The sequence below is a fragment of the Apus apus genome, chromosome 3 (assembly GCF_020740795.1).
Source record: "Apus apus isolate bApuApu2 chromosome 3, bApuApu2.pri.cur, whole genome shotgun sequence".
Lineage (NCBI taxonomy): Eukaryota > Metazoa > Chordata > Aves > Apodiformes > Apodidae > Apus > Apus apus.
Window position 1 is genome coordinate 108,749,926 of NC_067284.1, and position 22,648 is coordinate 108,772,573.

At 37.2% G+C, this 22,648-nt stretch overlaps 1 protein-coding gene across 1 annotated transcript in view; it reads right to left on the bottom strand.

Annotated features, from left to right (window-relative positions):
• SUPT3H (SPT3 homolog, SAGA and STAGA complex component) overlaps positions 1–22,648 on the bottom strand; it is a 266,650-nt gene that overhangs the window by 129,708 nt on the left and 114,294 nt on the right. Inside the window, exon 3 of the mRNA XM_051615120.1 lies at positions 6,811–6,895. Coding sequence (XP_051471080.1) covers positions 6,811–6,895 — 85 coding nt within the window. The remainder of the gene's footprint in view (positions 1–6,810; positions 6,896–22,648) is intronic.

Genomic DNA, 22,648 nt, shown 5'->3' on the forward strand with positions numbered 1-22,648 from the left:
GAAACTGAGACTGGGATTGGCTTATCAGTTGATTCATAAAAGCCACACAAGCCAAACTAATTGAGTGCATATATATTTAAGAAGGCCACAGATTCCAGAACCCCCATGAGTGAAATTTCATACTTACTTAATTCCTCTTGCTCAACAGCCTAAACAGGAATCTGGTGTGTTAAGGGTGGAAAAAAAACAGACCTAGATGTATAGACTCATATACATGCATATGTGTAAAACACACAACAAACACATGTCACTGTTATTAAAGGCTCAAAGAGTGATACAGAAAATCAGGAAGTATTAGGATGGTAGCTGCCTGCATTACCTTAATTATTATTGTTTTTTATGCTCTACAAGACAATCTTTAACCATTGATCACAGCACTTTTTCCATTCACTCTAATGAACTGTTTGGATTTTTACCTTCATACTGAACACGCTGCTATAATTATGTGGGCATATTTATTAATTTCATAGAATCATAGAATAATTTGATTGGAATTCAGAACATCAAGCCCAACTGTTAACCCAGTACTGCCAAATCCACCATTAAACCATGACCCTGACCATCAAATCTACATGTCTTTAAAATACTTCTTTTATTCTCTTTGAGGTCTTTTTAGGGTTCTTATTAATAGTATGTTTTTCCACTTTTTAGATCTCTGAAGGTCAGCACCACTGGATGCCAAGTAGCATATCTACATGATGAAGCAAAATGCAGCAGCTCTCCCTCATAGCACATGTTGACTCTGCAGAAAGATCCATGGGAAAGAAAATACCTGAACAAGTTTGGTGAGACACTAGCACAGGTTGCCCAGAGAAGCTGTGGATGTCCCATTCCTCGAAGCTTTCAAGGCCAGGTTGGATGGGGCTTGGAGCAACCTGGTCTAGTGTGAGGTGTTCTTGTCAATAGTAGGGAGGTTAGAACTAGATGATCTCTAAGGTACCTTCCAAATTGGTCTGTGATTCTAAGTTTTTCACTGTATAGAAGAAATTCATGCTTCATGTGACAAAACCTTCTCTATACTATTCTGTAAATTGACCAAAAAAGTTTTTTGATAAACAGCCTCCCCTTTAGAGTTGCACAAAAATATTTCAAAAAATCCATAGAACTCATTGAAAATCAATTTTGAGAAAACATAATGTCAAATATGCTATTCTATTAAAAGAAAAAAAAAAAAAAAAAAGACTTTATCAATGCATTAACATCATCTAAATATTCACTGCATTTAAATGAAGGAAATGCCCAGGGAGCAATTAACACCCACTAGATAAAGTCCCTTCTTTTCCATCGCTCATGGGAAATGCTAATAAATGCACACCACTAGTATCCAGGGAAGTTTTGATATTACAGAGTTATTTTCCAGTTTGACTTCTTTCAGGGCAGGTGTGCCACGTGTTTGCTGAAAATGTGTTGTTTAATTTACTCTACAGAAGGAATAGAACAAATAGTTGAAGGCTTTTTCCCAGATGGCTTTTGTGAACTCCTTTATCCCACTCATGTAAACACACAGTGTGTTCCGGTTTGCTGAGTTGTATATACACCCTATGACTTAGTACAAAGTCTGAATGTTTAGTTAGCCAAAAGATTGTTTCCATCCTGTGATTCATGAGGTCCCTATGGTACCCTCGACTTCCTTTATTTTGTACAATCACAAATTATATTAGTTTGTCTTATTTTGATAACCTTTCTAATTAATGTCCTGCACAGGAAATTTTATTACTGTTTTAAAACAGACTCATAAAACAAGGACTTTTCCTGTTCCTAGGGTGGCATAAGTGACAGTTGAATATAACTTTTTGGATCAAGAGTGAACAGTGCTTCACACTGTTTTTATCAGTGGGCAATTTCTGTTAATGAACAAGCTGGTTTCAATTCTTTTTTTTTTTAAAAAGGAATGTCAGAAATTCTACAATTATGTATATAAATTTTACAAGTCTATGAGTTCAGAAATGCCTCTCCCATTGCCACAGTCTTTCCTCTGTGTGGGCAAGTGAGGGTGGTTAACAGCTGCAGATACAAAGCTGGGTAGCAAAAAAAGCACATCATGTTTAGCCAGAAAATGTACAGCCCTTTGAAAACATAAATTTCACACTGACCATGATTAAGCATTTAGCATTTTGTATCAGTAAACCTATCCTAATGTTTGTCTCTGTATTTTCACCATTCCTTTTCCTAGTTGTGGCAAATTACTACTTAATCTTTATTTAATTCTCTACTATTAAGAGCAGTTTACAGGATGGATTTCTTGTGGACTTCCTCAGGACTTGTCATGCTGCTGAATCTCTGTATCTCCCTGTAGGTGTTCTATCTATGAATTACTGCCACAATTTAAAATAATCTACATATTCAAGTATAGAATATTCACCTGATAACCTGTGTTCTGTGCTTTGGTTGATACCAAAGGACCAATTCTGAGTTAACTATATTATCTGTGTAAGAATTAATTTCAAATAGTAATAAACTTGTGTACATATAATGTGTTTGTATATGTGACATGAGACTCAAATCATGCTCATACAAAGGAAGCAAGAGTTGAATGTTACTCATTATTAGGTAGCAGCACAAGCTGTATGAAATTAAATTCTTCCACAGGAAAATAAAAGGAAGCGATTAAAAAAAAAATCTCAACAGATATGATGTACAACATGATTTGGGGCAATTAAAGTTCCTTTTAAATTAACACTACTGCATTCTAAAAAAGTCAGCCGAGTGGGTTTGACTTCAATCATTTGGCATCAATAGAAGAGATCAGAATCCATCTTCTAGCAGACACACATTAGCTTACAGGAAGTAAACCCCAACTCTATTAACATGAATTATCTCATTCATGACAGCCCCCACAATGACTCACAAAGTTCACAAAGAATTCCAGTGGAGAAAACAGATAAAGGATGAAGTCCAAGGCTGTGGTGATGTGCTGTGGCCTTCCCTCTGGGGAGCCAGTCTTTTGTGGACCAGGTAAGTTTACTTACCAGTAGGTAGGGCTTTTGGGCTCTGCTGTTTCTAAGCACATCTTTATTTTGGTGTGCAGATATGAGATTTTTCGTATTTTCTTGCTGAACTCTGCGCTACTGCTAAAATTTCTTTCACTTAGTACAAGCAAATTTAAACTCTTCCCAAAAGCCATTTGATATCTCAGAAACAAAATATAAAGGACTGAAGTTCAGACCTAGTGCTAAATGGAACAATCAAATACTGTGAAAGCAGGTGTCAGTACTACTACTACCGTACTCAATATGCCTAGAGAGTAAACGGCTGGTAGTTAATTCTGATAATAAACGTCCAATTGATACATTCCCAGTACAAGGCAGGTAACTCCTTAACAGCCTTTTTGATTTAAGTAGCACATCATGTTTTGATACCAGACCTCTCAATGGTAGCTTAATTAACATGAAAAATCCCTATTCAATTTCTCTAGCCTCTTTTTCTTGACAAGATGCTGAATAATACTGAGTTGTCCTAAAGCAGAATCTTTGAGTTTCCTTTCTAAGGTTTTGAATATATATTCATAGATAAAGATAAAAGAAAACCATAAACTCTTCTTGCTGCACATGCTAATTGTATCGGATATGATGAAAGAAAGAACTACAAGACATCTTGTTCCACTTCCAATGGTAAGTAATTTTAAGGCTTGTCCCCTTCTGATTAACGTAGTTTTGTGTTCCCTGTTGAACCTATTTGCAGGCACAATTTCCTTCAAATAGACATCTATTTGTGCTTGACTGGAGCCTCTAGTCTTACCACACACAAGTAACTACAGTTTTAGGGGTAATATTAAGGCAACTATAAATACATATATATCAGTTACTAGACAAATATCAGTCAACATTTAATTTCAAATTAAAATTTAAACTCATCGGGCTCTTCAAATACATTATGCTTGAACAAAAAATGCACAGAACTTTCTCATTCTAGGGTGGGTGGGGGTTTGTTTTGTTTTTTTTTGTTTCATATTGCTTGATATGCAAATAACAAAACATTTATGATAATTATGATAATTACAATACAAGGGGAAAAAAAAAATCAATCTGCTTAAAAGTCTGACACAAATCGGATGGAATTTGTCTCTTCAATTTTTATGCCTATCTCCTAGATATTTAAACCCTAAACAGCTGTCACAGGATCTCTTTATTATTCAGTTGAGGAAATAAATTTCTCAAGAGATTGATCTCATCTAACTTGGAAACTAATTTTAGGATGATGTGAATCATCCTTTGGAGATTCTCATTTCCTCCTACACATCAGTATATACTTTTAGCAGAATTTCATTTAATGTAAAGCAGCATACATACTGTTCAAAATACACAAAGAGGACAGGTAATAAAATGTGATGCAGACATTGAAAAGTCTGCTTTTCAATAATTTGATGTGTTAGTGCAGTCATCTGCTATAGCAGCCAGACCTCATGAAGTACGTAGCAGTTTGAAGCAGTGACTGTGTAAATCTGTCCAAACCAGACCTTGATTTAATAGGGTTCAGATCAACTTTGAAAATAGGAAGCTGGAACTATAAACCTGTGAGATATCAAAAGTCAAGAAATCAAAGGTAATCATGCTGGCAACTTATTTTTTTTAGTTCAGAAGCTTAAACCTGGATTTAATCAACAAGCCCCTCTTCCAATTTTTTATTATGAAAGATGTATGCAATGCTTTATTGCTGGCATAAAAGCAATTTCTACCTTTTAGCCTTAAACAGGTATTATGGATGGCAAAATGGACATGAATTTTGAGAAGAAACCATTAAATTACATAATGAGAACTGTGTAGTCCATTAACATGGACAAGTAATATGACAAAATCCAGGTAGAATGCAATAAATTTACATCTGCAGTGAGCTTCAATTACAGAACCAGCTTTTTTTTCTAGTACTGGATATATTTATATCCACACGAACACCTACATCTAAAGTGAAAATTGCATATAACTACCTAGTAACAGCTCCATAAGGATGTGCAGTTATGCAGGATGACAAATGTGCAAAAATCTCTTTCAGAAGTCCAGAGCATGTAAAAAGCTCCTGATTTAAGAGTTCCGGCATGTGAATGTCAGAGGTCAAAGCAATGAGCTATTAAAGATACTTTCGCTTCCTCAGAAATAAAGTGCTGTCTTGGGCTCAGAGGGGAAAGGTTAGAAAAGCTGTTTATCTGCCACTCTGTTCCCATTCTTCCTTCTGTCAGGAAATCATATATGCTCCGACACCCCACGCAGGGTTAACCTGGGGTCACGGTCATTCCCCAAGTAAGTGCTCAGCTTTGACTGAAGTGCAAAGACCACAGGTTGCATGTTCTCAAAACCAGGTTTTGACATCAAGCTCAGCTCTGCTAAGCCTTCATGGGATGTAAAAGCACAGACTCTTCCCAGCGTTATTGCTAGAGGAAGAGTGAAGCTGCACCAAGGAGTTTGAATAAATTAAAGGGGTCATTACAAAAATAAAATGTTATTTTGTAGTAGTTAGAGCTAGAACAAGAATTACACGCCCAGAGCAGCATGTTTAACCTTTGGAGGAGGGATAGAAGTTGCTGCCTCCCCAGGAGCCATCAGGCACATTTGGGACAGATGAAGAGGAGCATAAGAAGCAAATGAGCCACAGCACAAAGACATCAAGACACTGCAGAGACAGGGATACACCACCAGGTTTTAGAGGTAGGAGCAGAAAGAAATTACCCAGAACTGGAAGGGATCCCAAAGCATTTGCTGCAATACAGGAAGCCACCAAACAGTTGCTGAATTAAGTGCAAAGCTGAAGGAAAGCACCTGTCTGCAGGCAAACACTGGGCAGGGGAAGTTTATTTAAATTACATTTTTATTAAAATGTTTGAATATATAAGATAACAATTTATACATAGATAAAGATAAAATATATATTTTTATATATACACATGTATATAGCATGTGGTCTGCCCCATTTGGAATTTTCTCAATTTACGGAAGTTTTTAGTTCTAGATACTAGTTACTAGATGTAGTAACAGGACCTTGAAACAAAACTCCTTCTGGTTGCTGAAAGAGCTCATTATAGAGGAAAGATCTAAGAACTTACAGCTCAAAATTCTAGCTGATACAGGGGCTCATCATATGTAACTATTAGTTATAATATGCATTTGTCCTTTTTCTATACATTAGTTCCATATAATGTCCATACCAATACATGCTGGTAATTTCATATGAAGCATCACTATAATAAGAAATAAACCCTTTGCTATGCTTCCCAAGCTACAGGTGGCATCTCAGAGTTTACCTTCCTGTAAAAAGTGTCAGCAGATTTGTGTCATGGTGTAAAACAGAGTTGTTGTTTTAGAGTTGCTACTGAAGTTCAATTAAAACTATGGAGAGATTCAAATCCAGAGCAATTTCTAAGAGATGAAATTTGAAACAACCTCATTTATACAACACTTCAATTGGCTTTCAATAAGGAAAAATATTCAATATTTCTCCATATTTTTTTCATGGAAATAAAACCATTAAAGAGTAGGAATATTAAAGGTAAGCATAAATATTAGAACATAAAAAAAAACAACTGGCAATGAAGTCTTCAGATAACTAGCCATTTTTTTAAGAACTTGAAGTTTTTAACAAAAAATATATCAGCTTCATTCCCCAGGTGAGGTGGGGTTACAGCCATCACACAAATACAATATATAACCACGAGTAAAAGGCACACTCTACGTGCAAGTCTAACAACAACATCACCCTCAGTTTCTGTGGTTTATTTGTTTCTGAAACAGAACAATCTGTTATTAGTCATTTGATCATAAAAATGTCATGTTGTTCCAAGGAGTTTTAGAGCGAATACTGTTTCATCAGTTATGTTCTTACCAAATTTATCAGCTGAGTGTGGACAATGTCTTCTACCAGTATTGCAGTTTCATGGAGTGGCCTGCGAGCATCTCCTAATGAAAACCTGAAAGAAAGAGTTTTATTGCAAGGTTATGAAGATGACTTAAAGAGAAACAAAGTAAGGTGTCTCCAGAAAAATAAAAATCAAAAAATGTGAATAATAACACCAAGCTTAATACACCTGCACATGCAGAAACGGATTATTCTGTGGTGCAAGGAATGTAAACCAAATCTGATCAAAAGAACAAAAAAGTAAATACCTAGATATTATATGGGATATACATATAAAAATAAAAAATATTTTTTACCATATCACACTGGAATGTAAAACAATATGAAAGACATCACAGATTGAAACCATTGCTGCTTTTTTTTTTTCCTGATGACACAAGGTATAGCAAACCAAAGTTAATTCAGTTATCGCAGCCACAATATGTTGTTCATTCCTACTTATTGGTCCTTTAATATTTAAAAGTGACCTTCCTTTCTAAGACTTAAAGTGCAAAATAAAATAAATGTGAAAGACAGTAGTAAACACCTGGTTGCCAGCTCTATCGTCTCGAACACAAATTTATTCTGTACAGATTTATTACTAAGCATTCCATATATGCAAATGAAAGGTTATTGGTTTTATTTTTCCGAAGACAAAAAGTGCAAGAACAAAACTCTGTTTTCGAGGCAGGAGGCTGCCTCCAGTTGAGATGCCCTCCCTGTCTGCGTTTAGAAGCTTCTGTCACAAGTAACTATCAGGTCCCTAAATGGCAAGAGAAGCAGAGGAGATGCAGTCACGATGCAGCACATTGATCTAAGAGGAGACACATCAGATCTTTTTGCTTCATTTTGATTCAAAAGGATACATCAGAGTTGATGCTGAAACGTGAAGAAGACATGCAAAATGAGCTGCTCCACTTGATTACATAGAAAATCAAGTTCCAGATGCACCTATTTTCTTCCTCCCTCCCTCCCACTCTTTCTCCCTTTAAAAGCTATTTCTACCTCACTTTGCCTTCACTGTTTTCCCACGTAACTTCTGCCAACTTCTTTCCCACACACAGAAAACTAGATACTGGCACAGTGGTTTCAGCAAAAAGTAAAAACCACCACACCTACCCACAGTGGCTTCCTTTTTCTTTGCAATGGATAAGGGATTTTTTAGACAGGAAAAAAACTGACAAGCACCGATACTAGTTAATTGTATTGTATAGCATTTGATGTTTCTTGACATCGGCTCTAGATTCTAACATGCTTATAGGTTAATATTCTTTAAGATATCAAACAATAATTTGCTTTATTCCCTTCTAGTAACAGAGGTAATAATTACAAATGCACAAGCAGTTAAAGTAGTAAAATCTTCCATCTTCTTCTTCACTTTTGCAACTGTGTTTCTCCATAGATGAATAAACAGTAAGATAGGAGTCAAGGGGCTCAGATTTTTGCCAACTTGCTGAATATGAGGTAGGTTAAAAACCAAAGGAAAACCCTAAAAAAAAGCAAAAGGAAACCAACATTTGGTGCCCTTGCTTCTGGGAACTGAAACTGAACTTGACGTTTTAATACAACCTACCAGTTTCATTTCACGTGTGCTCTGCTTTTAATGGTTCATTAGAGAGTCTTTTAAAGAACCTTCCATTCCCTAGAAATATAAATAAGTCTTCCTATGAAACATATAAAAATCCTGTTGAAAACAAAAAAGAGCAGTTTCCCCACAGGTAAATATTGAAGAGGAAATACATCAAAATGGAACATTAGCAGTGCATCAAAACAGTAAAATGATTTGGAAGACTGTCCTGATAATAGAAGCATCTACCCATTAGACATGTCATACAATAATAAAACCTTCTTAGAAGTTCCAATTACAAAAGTTTGTCTGTTTTAAGGAAACATTTTTACAAGAGGGTGATTAACTTAACACAGATTTTCACAGGAGGATTAAAATAGTAGCATGGAGACAGAAAAGATTGCTGCAGCTCTATTATTGTTTACTTTTCTAACGTATTTAAATTCCTGTAATGAGGTTTCCAGGGTCATCAAAAGGGGTAAATGTCCTCGCCACTAACCTTCTACATGAAGTTCCACATGTAAACACAGAGACATACTTGCCACATGCTAAGGTACAACTGCTACTCATGGTGCAGAGACCTACATTTCTAAGAACCTCAAAATCTTGGGCAGTTACAGAAATAGATAAAGCACTTTCTTTGCTACATTTCTTGGGGTTTTAAATGCCTGTGAAAGGTATTGGGCCGGGCACAGCATTGGCTTCCTTCAAAGCCCCCTCATGCCTAGCTCTCCAGGTGGCCAGACCACCAGGAGAGTAGACTGTGGAAACAGAAAGCTGCTGCAATCTCCCATCCTCCACAGCCTTGAAAAGTTGTCCTGGCCAGAAAGGAAGTATAACCAGGGTGGCTGGGAGTGCACGGAGCTAGAATAAATAGTTTTCCTTACTGGGGCTTCTATTGAGTTCATACCATAACAAAGCCGCCCCAACTCATGTGGAATTTATCACCTTGAATAAATTTGATGAATCTAGCCTAGGAAAAGTATAAAAGCAGTGAGGTAGACCAGTGGGAAATATGTTTTTTGTTTTTTTTTTTTAATTTTCTAGAAATCCCTAACAATTTCCCTTTTCTTTTCTACAAGAAGGACTTGCAGTAGCAAAGATGGGACCTCCAAAGTTTTTAAAAGGCACCTGAAGAACTCACATAGAGCAAGCTGATAATTCTGACCTCAGCACAGAGGTATTTATTTGCCTGCAACTGGAGTGGGACTGTGGGTCACAGGGGTCCATGTGCCTGCAGTGCCAGCAATGGAAGAGACCTGAGTGGGTGCACGTTGTGTATGTGGGAGTGCAGCCCATGAGTAGGAGAAGAGGTTTGGGATTGACTTATCAAGGTGGCCATACATCTGGACTGGATAGTGGACGACCTGTAAGCTGGCCACTGGAGGGACAAGGAGGCCCATAACAACTGTGGGGCCTGAGGCTTGTTGAAGAGACCCTTTGCATGTGTGTCTGCATGTGAGGGTTGAGGCTCTCCTGCACTGAATGACTGAGCTTGAGGCTACTGGATTCAGTGATTCCTAACTTAGGACACATGTTGAAGTATCAGACTCAGACTAGGTGTGTTTAAACAAGTATTTGCACATGGAGAAATACACACAAAAATATACTGACGAGATCCAAACAAAATCAAAAGAGCTTAGGAGGTGTTTAGACAACACGTAATGGGAATCTGGAGACTAGACTTAACTCACATATAGACAGCTACTTGCTGAACCTGGGTGCCTGTACCAGCAAGGTAATTCCCACCCTGCATTTTCACTGAACCAACAGAGCAGACTATGATGAAGGTGTAAGTGCTCACCACATACAGAACCAGCTAATTCACTGTTACAAATCTAAAACCAGGCAAAGATCCCATAAAATCACAGAGGACAAATCAACTACTAGATATATTTGGACTGGATAATATCTGGGCTCACGTCCTCTCAGTATTGTAAGAATATACAGGATATTTCTTTTCTGTCAGCTGTTTGGCCAGAATGCATTTGTAATATGCAGCACATTCATTCTTAGAGATGCTTTCATACTACAAGTGGAAACCACACACAAGTGAACTCCTAAATAAATGAATTATTTGAGACCTACAGCAAGGGGGTGATAAAGAAAGTAAGTTTTACATTACTGAGCACAAGAACATCCAGAAAACTTACAGAAATTCAAATACGAGAAGGACAAGCACTGCAAATCACTAAAAATCAGTAACAACAAAAATTGGAAGATTATAATACAATACATTGCAGCTTGGTGCCATAAGAGGCTGACTCTGAAGACAAAAATATTGATATATGGTCCCTTGGATGACAGAAAAGTAGGAAACTACAGGTTTCTTTTGGATGAGCATGGGAATGAACATTGCAACAGACATTACAAAAATGATGGTTATTTTCCATTTTTTCTGCCAAGGCCTTCAGTGGTCAAACTTGGAAGAGAATGCTAGCATTTTGCAAGAAGTAGTTACTGGAGATTCAGATAGATTGTCTTGTGCTGTTTGGTACATCAGTAACTTGTAAATAACCTGCCTGCACCTCACACCTTGACAGCTCCAGGGCCTGTTAACTCCAACTGCTGTGTGCAGGCTACAGCCCCTCTGAGCAGACCAGCCACCACTCTGGGTAAGGCCAAGTTAAAATGCACTGTGTAAAATGTACTGAGACACGGGTGACAGAATCACACCAACCAGCCATCTGGTCTATCAGGAGAAAGAGATCAAATGAGAGGGTTCATTTCTTCATGACTTATGACTTGGAAGCATTTAGCACTGACCTGACTGAATCTGCTCTCTGCACTGAGGGGAATTGTCCTAAATGTGAAGAGGAAACCAGAAATGATGATTCAAGTGCTATGACAGTTTGTGCAGTCCATATGGTCAATAATCAAGAAAAGTCTACACTAACATTGGCAAATTCAGCTTCTCCCTAATATAGGGGTGGTGTAAACTTACAAAGAAGTTTCACTCGGCCCATTACAGGAAAGTACTAACAAATTTAAGTGCCAAATTACATAAAGACAAAGCATACAAATTTTTTAATGTCTTTGCAGAAAGAACAGCTGAAAAAGTAGACTGGATATTTTAAGGGGACAATTTACTTCAGGACAGCCCTCTTCCTTGTGGTAACTTCAGAGTTGCAAGGACAGATAATGAGCTCCTCTACTCTCAGTTGTGTTGAGCTACTCTGTGTTACTCTGATCACTTCAGGATGCAACCTCTCTAATCTATATGGTATATCTTATGTCCACAATTAATGGAGAATGCAACAGGGCCCACAATTACCAGTTTCCAGCAATTCACTCCAGAGGATATTGGAGACCATAAAGTATGTGTTCATGTACGTACATTAAATGTAAACTAAGATGTGGCAGCACTCACCAGTGCCCAAATCTGGATACTTACTCCTGTCTATGACAAACTACATGGACTTGTTCTAACAACTACTGGAATTTTACTGTACTAAGCTCCCTAAGATATGTCTCACAGAATAATGGAATTGTCAGAGTTGGAACTGACCTGTAGAGATCATCTAGTCCAACCCCCCTGCTAAAGAAGGATTGCCTAGAGCACATGACACCAGACAGCATTCAGTTGGGTCTTGAAGGAGACTCCAGAGAAGGAGACTCCACAACCCCTTGCACAGCCAGTTCCAGTGCTCTGTCACCCTCCCTGTAAGCAAGTTTTTCCTCATATTTAAATGGAACATTCCATGTTCTAGTTTGTGCCCATTGCCCCTTGTCCTGTCACTGGAAACTACTGAAAAGAGTCTGGCTCCATCCTTCTTGTGCCCAGGTTGTTCAGCCTGGAGAAGAGAAGGCTCCAGGGAGACCTTATAGTGGCCTTCCAGTACCTGAAGGTGTTACAGGAAAGCTGGGGAGGGGCTTTTGATAAGGGCTTGCAGTGAGAGGACAAGAGGTAGTAGCTTAAAACTGGAAGAGGGGAGATTTAGGTTAGATATTAGGAAGAAATTATTTCCTGTGAGCGTGGTGAGACACTGGCCCATGTTGCCCAGGGAGACTGTGGAAGCCCCATCCTTGGGAGTGTTCGAGCCCAGGATGGATGGGGCTCTGAGCAACCTGATCTAGTGGGAGGCATTAGGGGTTGAAAGTAGAATCTCTCTAAGGTATTGATATCTTCTCTAAACCCTGAAGGGAGACCATGCATTTTCCTTTCTTAGACCTTTACTTTGCTAGACAATTAGTCCCATTTTCTTGTCTAATAACTGAGGAATGTATCTCACTACCCTGATGATGTGAACAAGTGACCCCCCCACACTCTCCTACTTCTATGAAGTCAAGAGAAGATATAGGAAGTTCCAAAAAATAATTACCATCTACTCATTCAGCAAGTGAAGATGTTGTACTCACTTGTTAAAATACTATAGTATTAACTGTAACATATGACTAGGAAAAAAATGAATCTTTACAAAAAAGTGAACCCAGTTTAAGGAAAATGCTTTTTCCAAAATGTGTATGGGAAGGAGAATGGCAAGCACAGGAAGAAACAGAAATATCAGCTACAAAATGGGGTATTTTCAGTATAAAATTAGGCCTTGATGATGTCTGCAGATATTGGATGAGCATAAACAACAAGAAGAGAAACATTACATAATACCATTTAATTATTCAAAAGTACATAGTGACAAGTAAAGGGATAAAATTTTAAAAAGGAACATTTAGAGCAAATTAGAAGGAAAATATCTGAAAACAAGAGCTAAAAGCCTCTGTAACCTTCTCAAAAGGAACAAAAGTTTCACGGCTGGAAATATTGAAAAGTGAACTTAACCAAGAACCCAGGGTTTTTGTGATGATAAACAAGTACACAAAAAGAAATCTTGATTATGTGACTTCACTTAAAAATTTGATCACATTCTAAAATTCTACATCACCTGCAACTGACAGATGATTTTTGGAACTCTCTGTATCTGGAGTCTGAAATAAGCTTCACTAATGCTTTTAATTATCAAAATTCTAAAACCAGGACTAGACTTCACAGTTAATTATTTTGAGCTTACTGAAAATATTCAAATGCTAACTTAATGGCCTTCACTACAGATATTTCTGAATCACCATGGCAGAAAGAAACATTCAAAGGCATTGGTCAAGTTCACTGACCCACTGAGCTAAGATCGAAGGCAAGACCTTTGTAAGAGCAACTTTGTTTACCTGCAAATGGGAGTAGCTTGTTTACACCATGGGTTTTTAAGTGGTAAGATCTGCCAGACTGTAGGATTCACAATGTCTAACGTCTTGCCACACGGAAAGTTCCTTTCCTTCTCACATAAAGACAAACTCTGTCCTCAGTGATGCCACCATAAATCAAGAGTAGCACAAAATCCTCAGGGAATTAATTCTGGAGATGCTGAAGTCTCCCAATGCCATGGGATGTCACTCTGTCTTGATTCAATAAAGTATTTTTTTTAAGCATGAACTTTTTGAATCATGTTCTTAAGCTGACACTGAAATAGTTTTAATAACTTGGGGAAACCAAACAGTATCCTATGTTTTCCTCTTTAAAAAGGTTAAGTATTGTTAATGCTTCTTTAAATACACTGTAATATATGAAGAAACGTCTATCCAATTTCTGCTTTCAAAAATGCATAATCATACCTGGAAAATGACTGTGTTGAAGGAGAGAAGGGAAAAAAGAAAAAAGAGAAGATACCATGACTATACTAGTGCTACTCCATGAATCACAGCCCAGGTGGGGTAAGAAGGGACAAATGAAGATAGATTCTCCAATTCTCCTGCTTGAAGAAGTTTGCTCAGGACTGTGTCCATCTAGGTTTCGAGTATCTCCCGAGGACAGAATCTTCACAACATTTCTGCACAGCCTGTACCCACATTTGACTACCCTCAAAAGGTTTTTCTTTATGTTTAAGTGCTATTTCCTGCATTTTTGTGCTCACTACCTCTTGCTCTGTCTCTGGTCACTACTGAAAAAAGCCTGACTCTGTCTTCTTTACTCTCCCCATCATTGGTAAGATCTCCCTGAGCCTTCTCTTCTCCAGGCTGAATGTCCCAGCTCTCTCAAGCCTCTTCACATATGAGAGATGCTCCAGCCCCTTAATTATCTCAGTGGTCCTTTGAATGGACCACTACAGTATGAATGCTCCAGTATGTCCATGTGTCTCTTGTACTGGGGAGTCCAGCAATGGACCCAGCACTCCAGACGGGTCTTGCCAGTGCTGAGCAAGAGGGGAAATATCACCTCCCTCACCTGCTGGCAACAGCTTGCCTAGCACAGCCCAGGATGCTACCACATAAGCACATTGCTGGCAAATGTCCAACTTGGTGTCCACCAGGCCCCCCTCCTGCAGCCTACTCTGCAAGCCTGCTTTCCAGATGGTCAGACTCTAGTCTGTTCTGGTTGCTGGGTTTATACATCCCCAGGGGCATGACTTGGCATCACCCTTTGTGGAACTTCATGAAGTTCCTGTTGGCCCATTTCTCCAACCTGTTGAGGCCCCTCTGAATGGCAGCACACCTATCTGGTCTATCAATCACTCCTCCCCGTTTTGTATCATTAGTAAACTTGCTGTGGGTGCATTTTGTGTGTCATTAATGAAGACATCATACAGTATTGACCCCAGGATCAACCCCTAGGGTAGACCACCAGTATCTCGCCTCCAGATGGACCTCATGCTGCTAGTATCAAACCTTGAATCCAGTTCTTCAGCCAGTGATTTGAAGCCAGTCCCACAGTCCATCCATTTATCTACTTCATCAGCTTGTATACGAGGATGTTACAGCAGATAGTGTCAAAAGCCTTGCTAAAGTCAAGGTAAACAACATTCACTGCACTTCCCTCATACACCAGTTATTTCATCATAGAAGGTTATCAGGTTGGTCACACATCATTTCTCCATTGCAAATTCACACCAGCTACCCTAAATCACCCTAACAGGATCAGATATGGTTTCTAGGATGAACTGCCCAGAGATCACGGTGAGGAGGACTGGTCTGCCATTCCCCAGATCTTCCTTCTTGTCCTTTTTGGAGACAGAAATGGCATTTGCTTTCTTCCACTCCTCAAGAACTTTTGCCAGCTGCAGTTGCCCTTATTTCTCCTCATGAGCAATATCATACATAAAGTCAAAGTAGAAAACTGTATATTATATTACTGGAAGAATAAACATGTAAATTAAACTCTCATTTCAAGCAGAAAGTGTTGTAAGATAATCCATACTTAAATTATTATGACTACAGTTAAGACATGAAAAATGAACTCATGTATAGAAAAACACAACCGAGAAAAAAGGATTTGAGTAAACTGCTTTTAAAATATTTTTACTCTCCCATGGTCTATTACTTTATGAACTGCCAGTATGCAAAATGTTTTGATCCAAGATGCTATAAAGGTCTACTTCCAACAAACTATTTATAGCTACATCTCTTTCAGGGTGAATATGTCTAAATTCCATCAAAATCTAATTTTCTAAGTTTTGTTAAAAGCTCTGCAGAATAATCCTTCTACATATGGTTTCAGTGAAGTAACTTGGTTACTCTTTGTAAACTGTTGTAAGTACAATACTCATGATCTGAGAATGAATGTGATTTTGTAAAGTAAGTAAATGCTAGAAGATGGGCAGATATGTTCTACAGGTGCTCTTAAAAATCCTGCTTATTAGGGAAAACAATAGACTACACCCTGGTTTGTTTGCTGTGTTTGTTTTGGGTTGTTTGGTGGGGTTTTTTTCCTTATACTATTGTAAACACTTTCTAACTGCTAAAAATCAGCAATTTATCCCAACACAAAGCTGTGGCAAGAACCCTTTTCAGTACCATTGTATACTAATCAGAATACCCCAAACTCTAACAGTTATGTGTCTTAAATATAAATTAATCTTACAAATCCTTATGACTGGCAAAGGAAAAAGATATAATTTATTCCAGTTGTATATCATAATATGTTCCATTCGCTCATTCACAAAGGGTTTCAGTTTTTCAGGAAATAAATGAGACAACTGTCTTTCTAGACTATGCAGACTGGACTATGATCAGTCATTTCTGCTCTAGGATAAAGTCCATCTCAACAACATACCCAAACACAAATGGAATTTAACAAAGCCAAGAGAGATGAATTTTCAATGTGCTCTCATGAGGACAGGGCGAAAAAGTGATGAGGAGAGCAGGAAGTCAAAACATCATTTCAATGTATATATACATTGTAAGTGTTAACCAAATGTGGAAATCCCTAGCTATTTTAAATCTAGATTAAAACCACAAGACAATTTAAACTAATCCACAAGATACAAAATATAAATGAAGATGAATGTGTTATGCTAATTTTTAGAGAAATAATATTATGCTTTTTATATTCTCCAAAATGTCAAGACCATTTCTCATTGTTTTAAAAATTCACATTCCAACTTTGTAAATGAGATCTTTTGGTGGTAAATTATGATAATTACATCCAGTTCTCAAATAACACACTTCCTTATCAGATGTCAACACTTTTATAACATCAGGTTTTTTACTTTACTGCTTTTCATGGATTCAATGCCTGGAGAAGGGAAGCCACTTGTTCACAGATTGTCTGTGACAGAAAAAGCCACCAGTTACTCTCTTATAGCTCCCATTGCTGGGTGGTAACCAGTGCTCTACTGACAAACCAGGCTTTGCAAATTAGATTTATTTTATTAGTAAATTAGCAAATTAGATTTAATTTTAATAGTAAAACAAAATTATATGAAAAGTCCACCTATGCATGTGGAGAGCCTGCATTCTCATTTTTCAACTTTGCATTACTCATGTCAGGTAGATGTTACAGCACTCACTGTAATAATGGGAAGAAATAAAAAGAAGTGTTGAAAACCACAACTTCTCTGAAAAATATGGAAATACTTGAGACCAAAAGAGCATTAAAAACCTCAGTATTCCTCTCAAACACTGTAATACCGAACAATGGATATCTGCAGTATTTTAATATATGAGTGTGTATATATATATGTTATATATATTTAAAAAACTGCTGTGAAATACCCAGTTTGACTTATGGATCATTAGTGGTCCACAGATCATTGCTTGGAAATCTGTGCTCTGAATTACAGGTAACACCACAACCTCTCAGTTATCAAAAACCAAACCCACTCTGAACTATTGCAGTATTTACTCCATGTTATCACTGAACCTGTGAGTGAAAAATAGAAATAGAAATTACTTCCCCTCTAGGCACAGATAAAATACATCCACCAAAAAGACAAGATGAACAGCAAATAAAGTACAGAATAATTATGTTGAATTGTTTGGGTTTTAATTATGTTTAACTTCAGAATGCACTGCACACAACAATACTCCCATTTTTTCTGAAAGTAAAATTCTGGTGCAAGTTATATCTATTTCACTGGAAAAAAATACAATGCTTTAAAATGTATTTTATTTCAGAAATCAAACTATGCAATCTTCTCCCTAGAGTAAGAAACTGGAAGTTCTGTGATAAAATCTTTTCTGGAAAGCCAGTGCAATTTCATATCAATGGTGTGCACTTTTTCCTGCTTTCAAATGGATTACTTAAATGTTTTAAAATGTTATAACCCACAATAATCTTTTCCAGGCACCAACGAAAAGGAAGAAAAAAATTACAGAAGTCAAGATGTCGCCTGGAAGCACTTTATGGCAAACATTATAAAGATAACACAGAGCAGAGAAGCTCTGGTTCAATCCATTATAAATACCCCATTCTTCTTAAAATCACAAAAATGTATTTACAGTAAAGAACTCATGGAGCTTTTTTCCTCAGAAGACTTCATTTAAGTACAACTTGGCAGAATTTTTGGAAGAAGAAAAGAAGAATTTTATAAAATATTGATGTTTTACAGTCACCCTAGTCTTGATCTACTTGCTACAAAAACAAAAGCAAGGACTTTAGAAGATGACCACATCCGTGTCTACTAATTACACTTTAGGTTTTCATTTTGTCCAAAATGTGCTTTCTAGAAGTTATACTGAGACAATTAGTCTCACTTGGACAATTAATACCTCATTAAAAACAAAAGTTATTTTTCTCATGTTCTTACTGACATAAGATGCTGTTTAAGGAAATATATAGATTTTTAAAAAATTAAATAATTAGGAAAAAAAAAAAATTACACCCCAAAAAAAAAACCCAAACAAAAAAAACACAAACCAAAACAAAACCAAACAAAAACAAACCAAAACCACAAATCCAAAACCCAAGGGGTTTCCTGGCAAAATATATTCCAGGATACACCATCTATAGATCAAACTTCTATTTTCCCATGTGTCCAAATGACAGTATAGATAGTTGCCCTCTATTCTTATAGCCCAGGTCCCTCCAAAAACTAAAGGACAGGGCACACTCAGAAGCAAAAGGCTACAATGACCCTCTTGTGCACTAAAAATATTAAAAACTCCAAGTGCATAGATGATCAAAAGGTAGTAAGAACTAGCTTTCTTAGATTTCACAAAAGATATTGTTTGCTTTTTAAATGAAAAGTGGAAAGTAGGAAATGGAAGATATGAATATCTGGACTTAAGAAATACAGCAAACTGGGAAGGAAGGTATGAACCTTTAAACATCTTACCTTAAAAATTAAATTTTAAAAGATATAAAAATTATTTTGTTTACCAGGGAAAGAAGCAAATTCAGAAGTAACCAAAAGGCACTGCCCGATTAATAATAATTAGAACACTAAAAAGAAAGATCCAAATTTCTAGTGCAGCATGTACAAGCTATAAGTCAAGAATAAATGACAGAAAAGTGGGACAAGTTATCACTCTCATGAGTCTCATCACGTGAAAAAAATGCATAGTTAATTATTTTACTTTATTGATAGTAGTTTATCAGGGGTCAATATAAAGGACAACATGGTATCCACTCAAATTTGCCTTTAAAAAAAATAAATAAATTACATTTTCTGACCTTTCACTATAAGATAAGTATCAACAAACATGAGCTGTGCCCACTCAGGTAAAGTGTGCATGACCACTGCTGTTAATTGACAAGCACTTGGATTTGAATAATTAGCAATTTGGGGAGAATTTATTATAAAATTATAGTTGGATTGAATTAATATCCTAATATAAAATTATAATCTCAATTTACAAACTTCAGGCTGCTCAAATAGGGACAAAACCAGCAATCAAATAAAAGCATTTATAAAGGGATTTTTTTAAAACACAGTCCACCCAGCATTATGCTCAGTACATGAGTTAAACAAAGAAAATCTTTACCATGGAGGCTGTACTTTGCTTTCTTATCTGTATCTGTAGGACATAACGTGAAATGGTATCATGTAAAAATCCTGATTCTGTTATTTATACAAACAGATAAGCTAGAGAAAACAAAAAAGCATACCAGAAAGTCCCAAAGTCATTCCAGTGAACACTTCCATTTACTTATAGCACATTTCTATGACTGCAGAAAAAAATAAAAATATTCTTGAAAAATTAAGTACATGTGCAGCATCCTAACCAATACCGAGGTGCTCAGTGGTGAACAGTTTTTTCAAAGAATCACACTTGCAAAATAATTAATAATTAATCTCTATAGACAACAGTCAGGAATTACCATGCTTGAGGGAATGGTATGTAGCCCAGCTTTCTCTTTCTCCTCCTCCAAGGAGCCAAGAAAGCAAAGGCTGGAGTCAGGGAAAGACCAAATTCTCCAAGAAAAGCTGTGGCTTCACTGAATCACACACTGCAGAGGCAAAAGCAAATGTCATTTTTGGTATCAGAATGATCTGTTACAGGAGAGTAAATAATGTCTCCTTTCCTGCTGCAGTTATTGAGCTCTTATTTCCTTCCTTTCAGTTTCGGAGCCGGAGAAGAGAGAGCAAGAGTCGCGCTCCGGGGTATCCCGGGTGTCACGGAGGGGGCAGCCACAAAATGCTGAGGTATTCTCTTTTTTTAAAAACAAAACAAAACAACATCCTGACTGTGCTTCTTTATCCAGGCACAGTCATTGCTTCTTATAGCTCCAGTTTGGCATCTCTCAGCACACAAGCAAGGGTGCTCGTGGCTGAGATTTGTGTGGTCTACGGTAAGCTCCGCTTCCTCGAAAATGTGTGGCATCATACAGAGTTTATTTAGAACCTAAGTCTCTCGGGCACACTATGTAAGTTTATTGTTTATCATTTGCTGGGGAAGTCTTCTGAGGTCAAGGTAAAAAGCAGGAGGTGATATTTGATATAAATGTTCCAAAGCACGTTATGTGGTTGCATGGTTGCAGTGGCCCCCGGAGCACTTTGCTGGTGGTCCGTGGAGAACTGGCTGGTGGAAGGTGCTGGCTTTCCCTGTTTCCAGATGCTATATCATATTTAATGTATTTTTAGCTTCACTTAATATTTTCCTACTATTCCTTTTCCATGTAAGCAATTAGTGTGGTTACCAGGGACGGCAACAGAAGTGATATTCAGCAGTCATTGAGAGAAGAGGTGGTCTTCATAGCCATGCATGGGAGAAGATCCAGAAGACAATCTCCTCATTAGTAGGTGGGGGGGAACCCACCCAAGAGCCACTATTGGAACTCCTCTGTTTCTTCGTTCACTTGAATGAATCATTTATTTCTTTTTATCAGAAAATTCTGCTGACACACTCATTATTATCACTGAAGATGAAGGAACAAACAAGTTGCAGTTTTTAGCTTTTTGCTACAAAGTCAAAGCAGGAAGAAGGGACCTCCATGAAGTCACATTCACTTTTCTGATTAAGCTTACAAAAAAGAGACACAGAAGCTACAACTGGGATTAAAATATATGTGAAATTGCTGGCCTTAATTTTTGCAGCTTTAGATTGATTTATTTTTTAAATCTGAGCTTCATAATGCAACTGGAGATGACCAGTCCAATCTAAAAAGTAGAAAAAAGTCTTCTGAAAAACATTTGCCTATGACCCTCTAGAATTGTGCTATTTTAACATTTATTTTTGAAAAAAATGAAAAGCCTCTAGGATTCAAATAAATTTCCCAGTTAGCCTCCACTGCCTTTATCCATATTTACTTACCCTCATCTTGCCTTTGACTAATCAAAACGGACTCATCAAATCGAGACAACTTGAAAAAATATTATGTGGAATAAATATATAAAAAGGGGAACACTTGCTGAACAAAGAAAAGTCTCTTTTTATATTTTTTATATTTTCAGTCTTATCTAATTATCCATGAAACTACACTGAATGCAATCTGCTTGTGAAGGTATAGCTGAGAGAAGTCAATCCCCAACCATGCAAGTATGCTTTGTGTTACCCTTTAAGGAAAAATATACTAAATACTAGAGAAGTTACAAATTATTCACTTCTAAATTCTGCTAACTACTTTAACAACGAGTGACTCTCATTTAGGAAAACAGTCCCTGGAGATGGGGATTTTATTTATTAAAGGGAGTACTTGCTTCCCTCCAAAATGCAACATCCTCCAGATGAGAGGGGTATTTTTTAGAATTCTCAAGAGCTTTTGCCTGATGCCTAGAAAACATCAAATCCCTTACTGGCTTTAGATGTCTGTAAGATTTCAGCAGAGAGGTCTCAGTGAATCCCCTTCCAAGACTTCACAACTGAGAGCCTTCCTAAACCTCAGCTTAAGAAGGATTTAAGGAGACTAAATTTGCTCATCAATGGCTGACAGAATAAAACACAAAATTGCATAAAGTCGGATGGAAAATCACTTCCATGTACAAGGCTTTCCCTCCCTTTTCTTCCCTAAAAGCTTAATTATCATCTAATGGTTACTGTTACTGCATCACTTTGATGGGGAGCAGCAGGTAAGGCTTAAAATTAAGCTACAAAAATAATATTAATTTGGAGTGGTGGTTTTTGGTTTTGTGGGGATTTTTTGTTGCAATGGGTTTTTTTTGGTGTTGTTGTTTTAAACTATAATAAAAATAACCCCACTGACACATATATCCTGACTGGTAGGAACTTTCTCTGGCATCTGTCTGAACAGTTACAGAAATGTAGGGAGTATAAATATGTCTTCACAACTAAATGAACATTTTCTCTCTATTTTTTCCTCTCCCACAATTCATTCTAGTCTACAAAGGTAGGTATGGTAACACTAGTCTCAAAACCCCATTCCATCAAGACAGAAGGAAATAAATACAAAAGGCAAAGCTGTTTCCAGTGACATTCTGTGCAATCATGAGCCTGCTTCGTACCTTCAGGAAATTCTCAAGAGTTATCTTAATGAAAAAAAAACAAAACTTACTAAAAAAAGATTTGCTGTAAATATCTCGTGAGCCATGACAAAGTACCTTATAAAATATAACTATTCATAAACAGTCTAGCCTCTGGAATTAAAACACTGACACT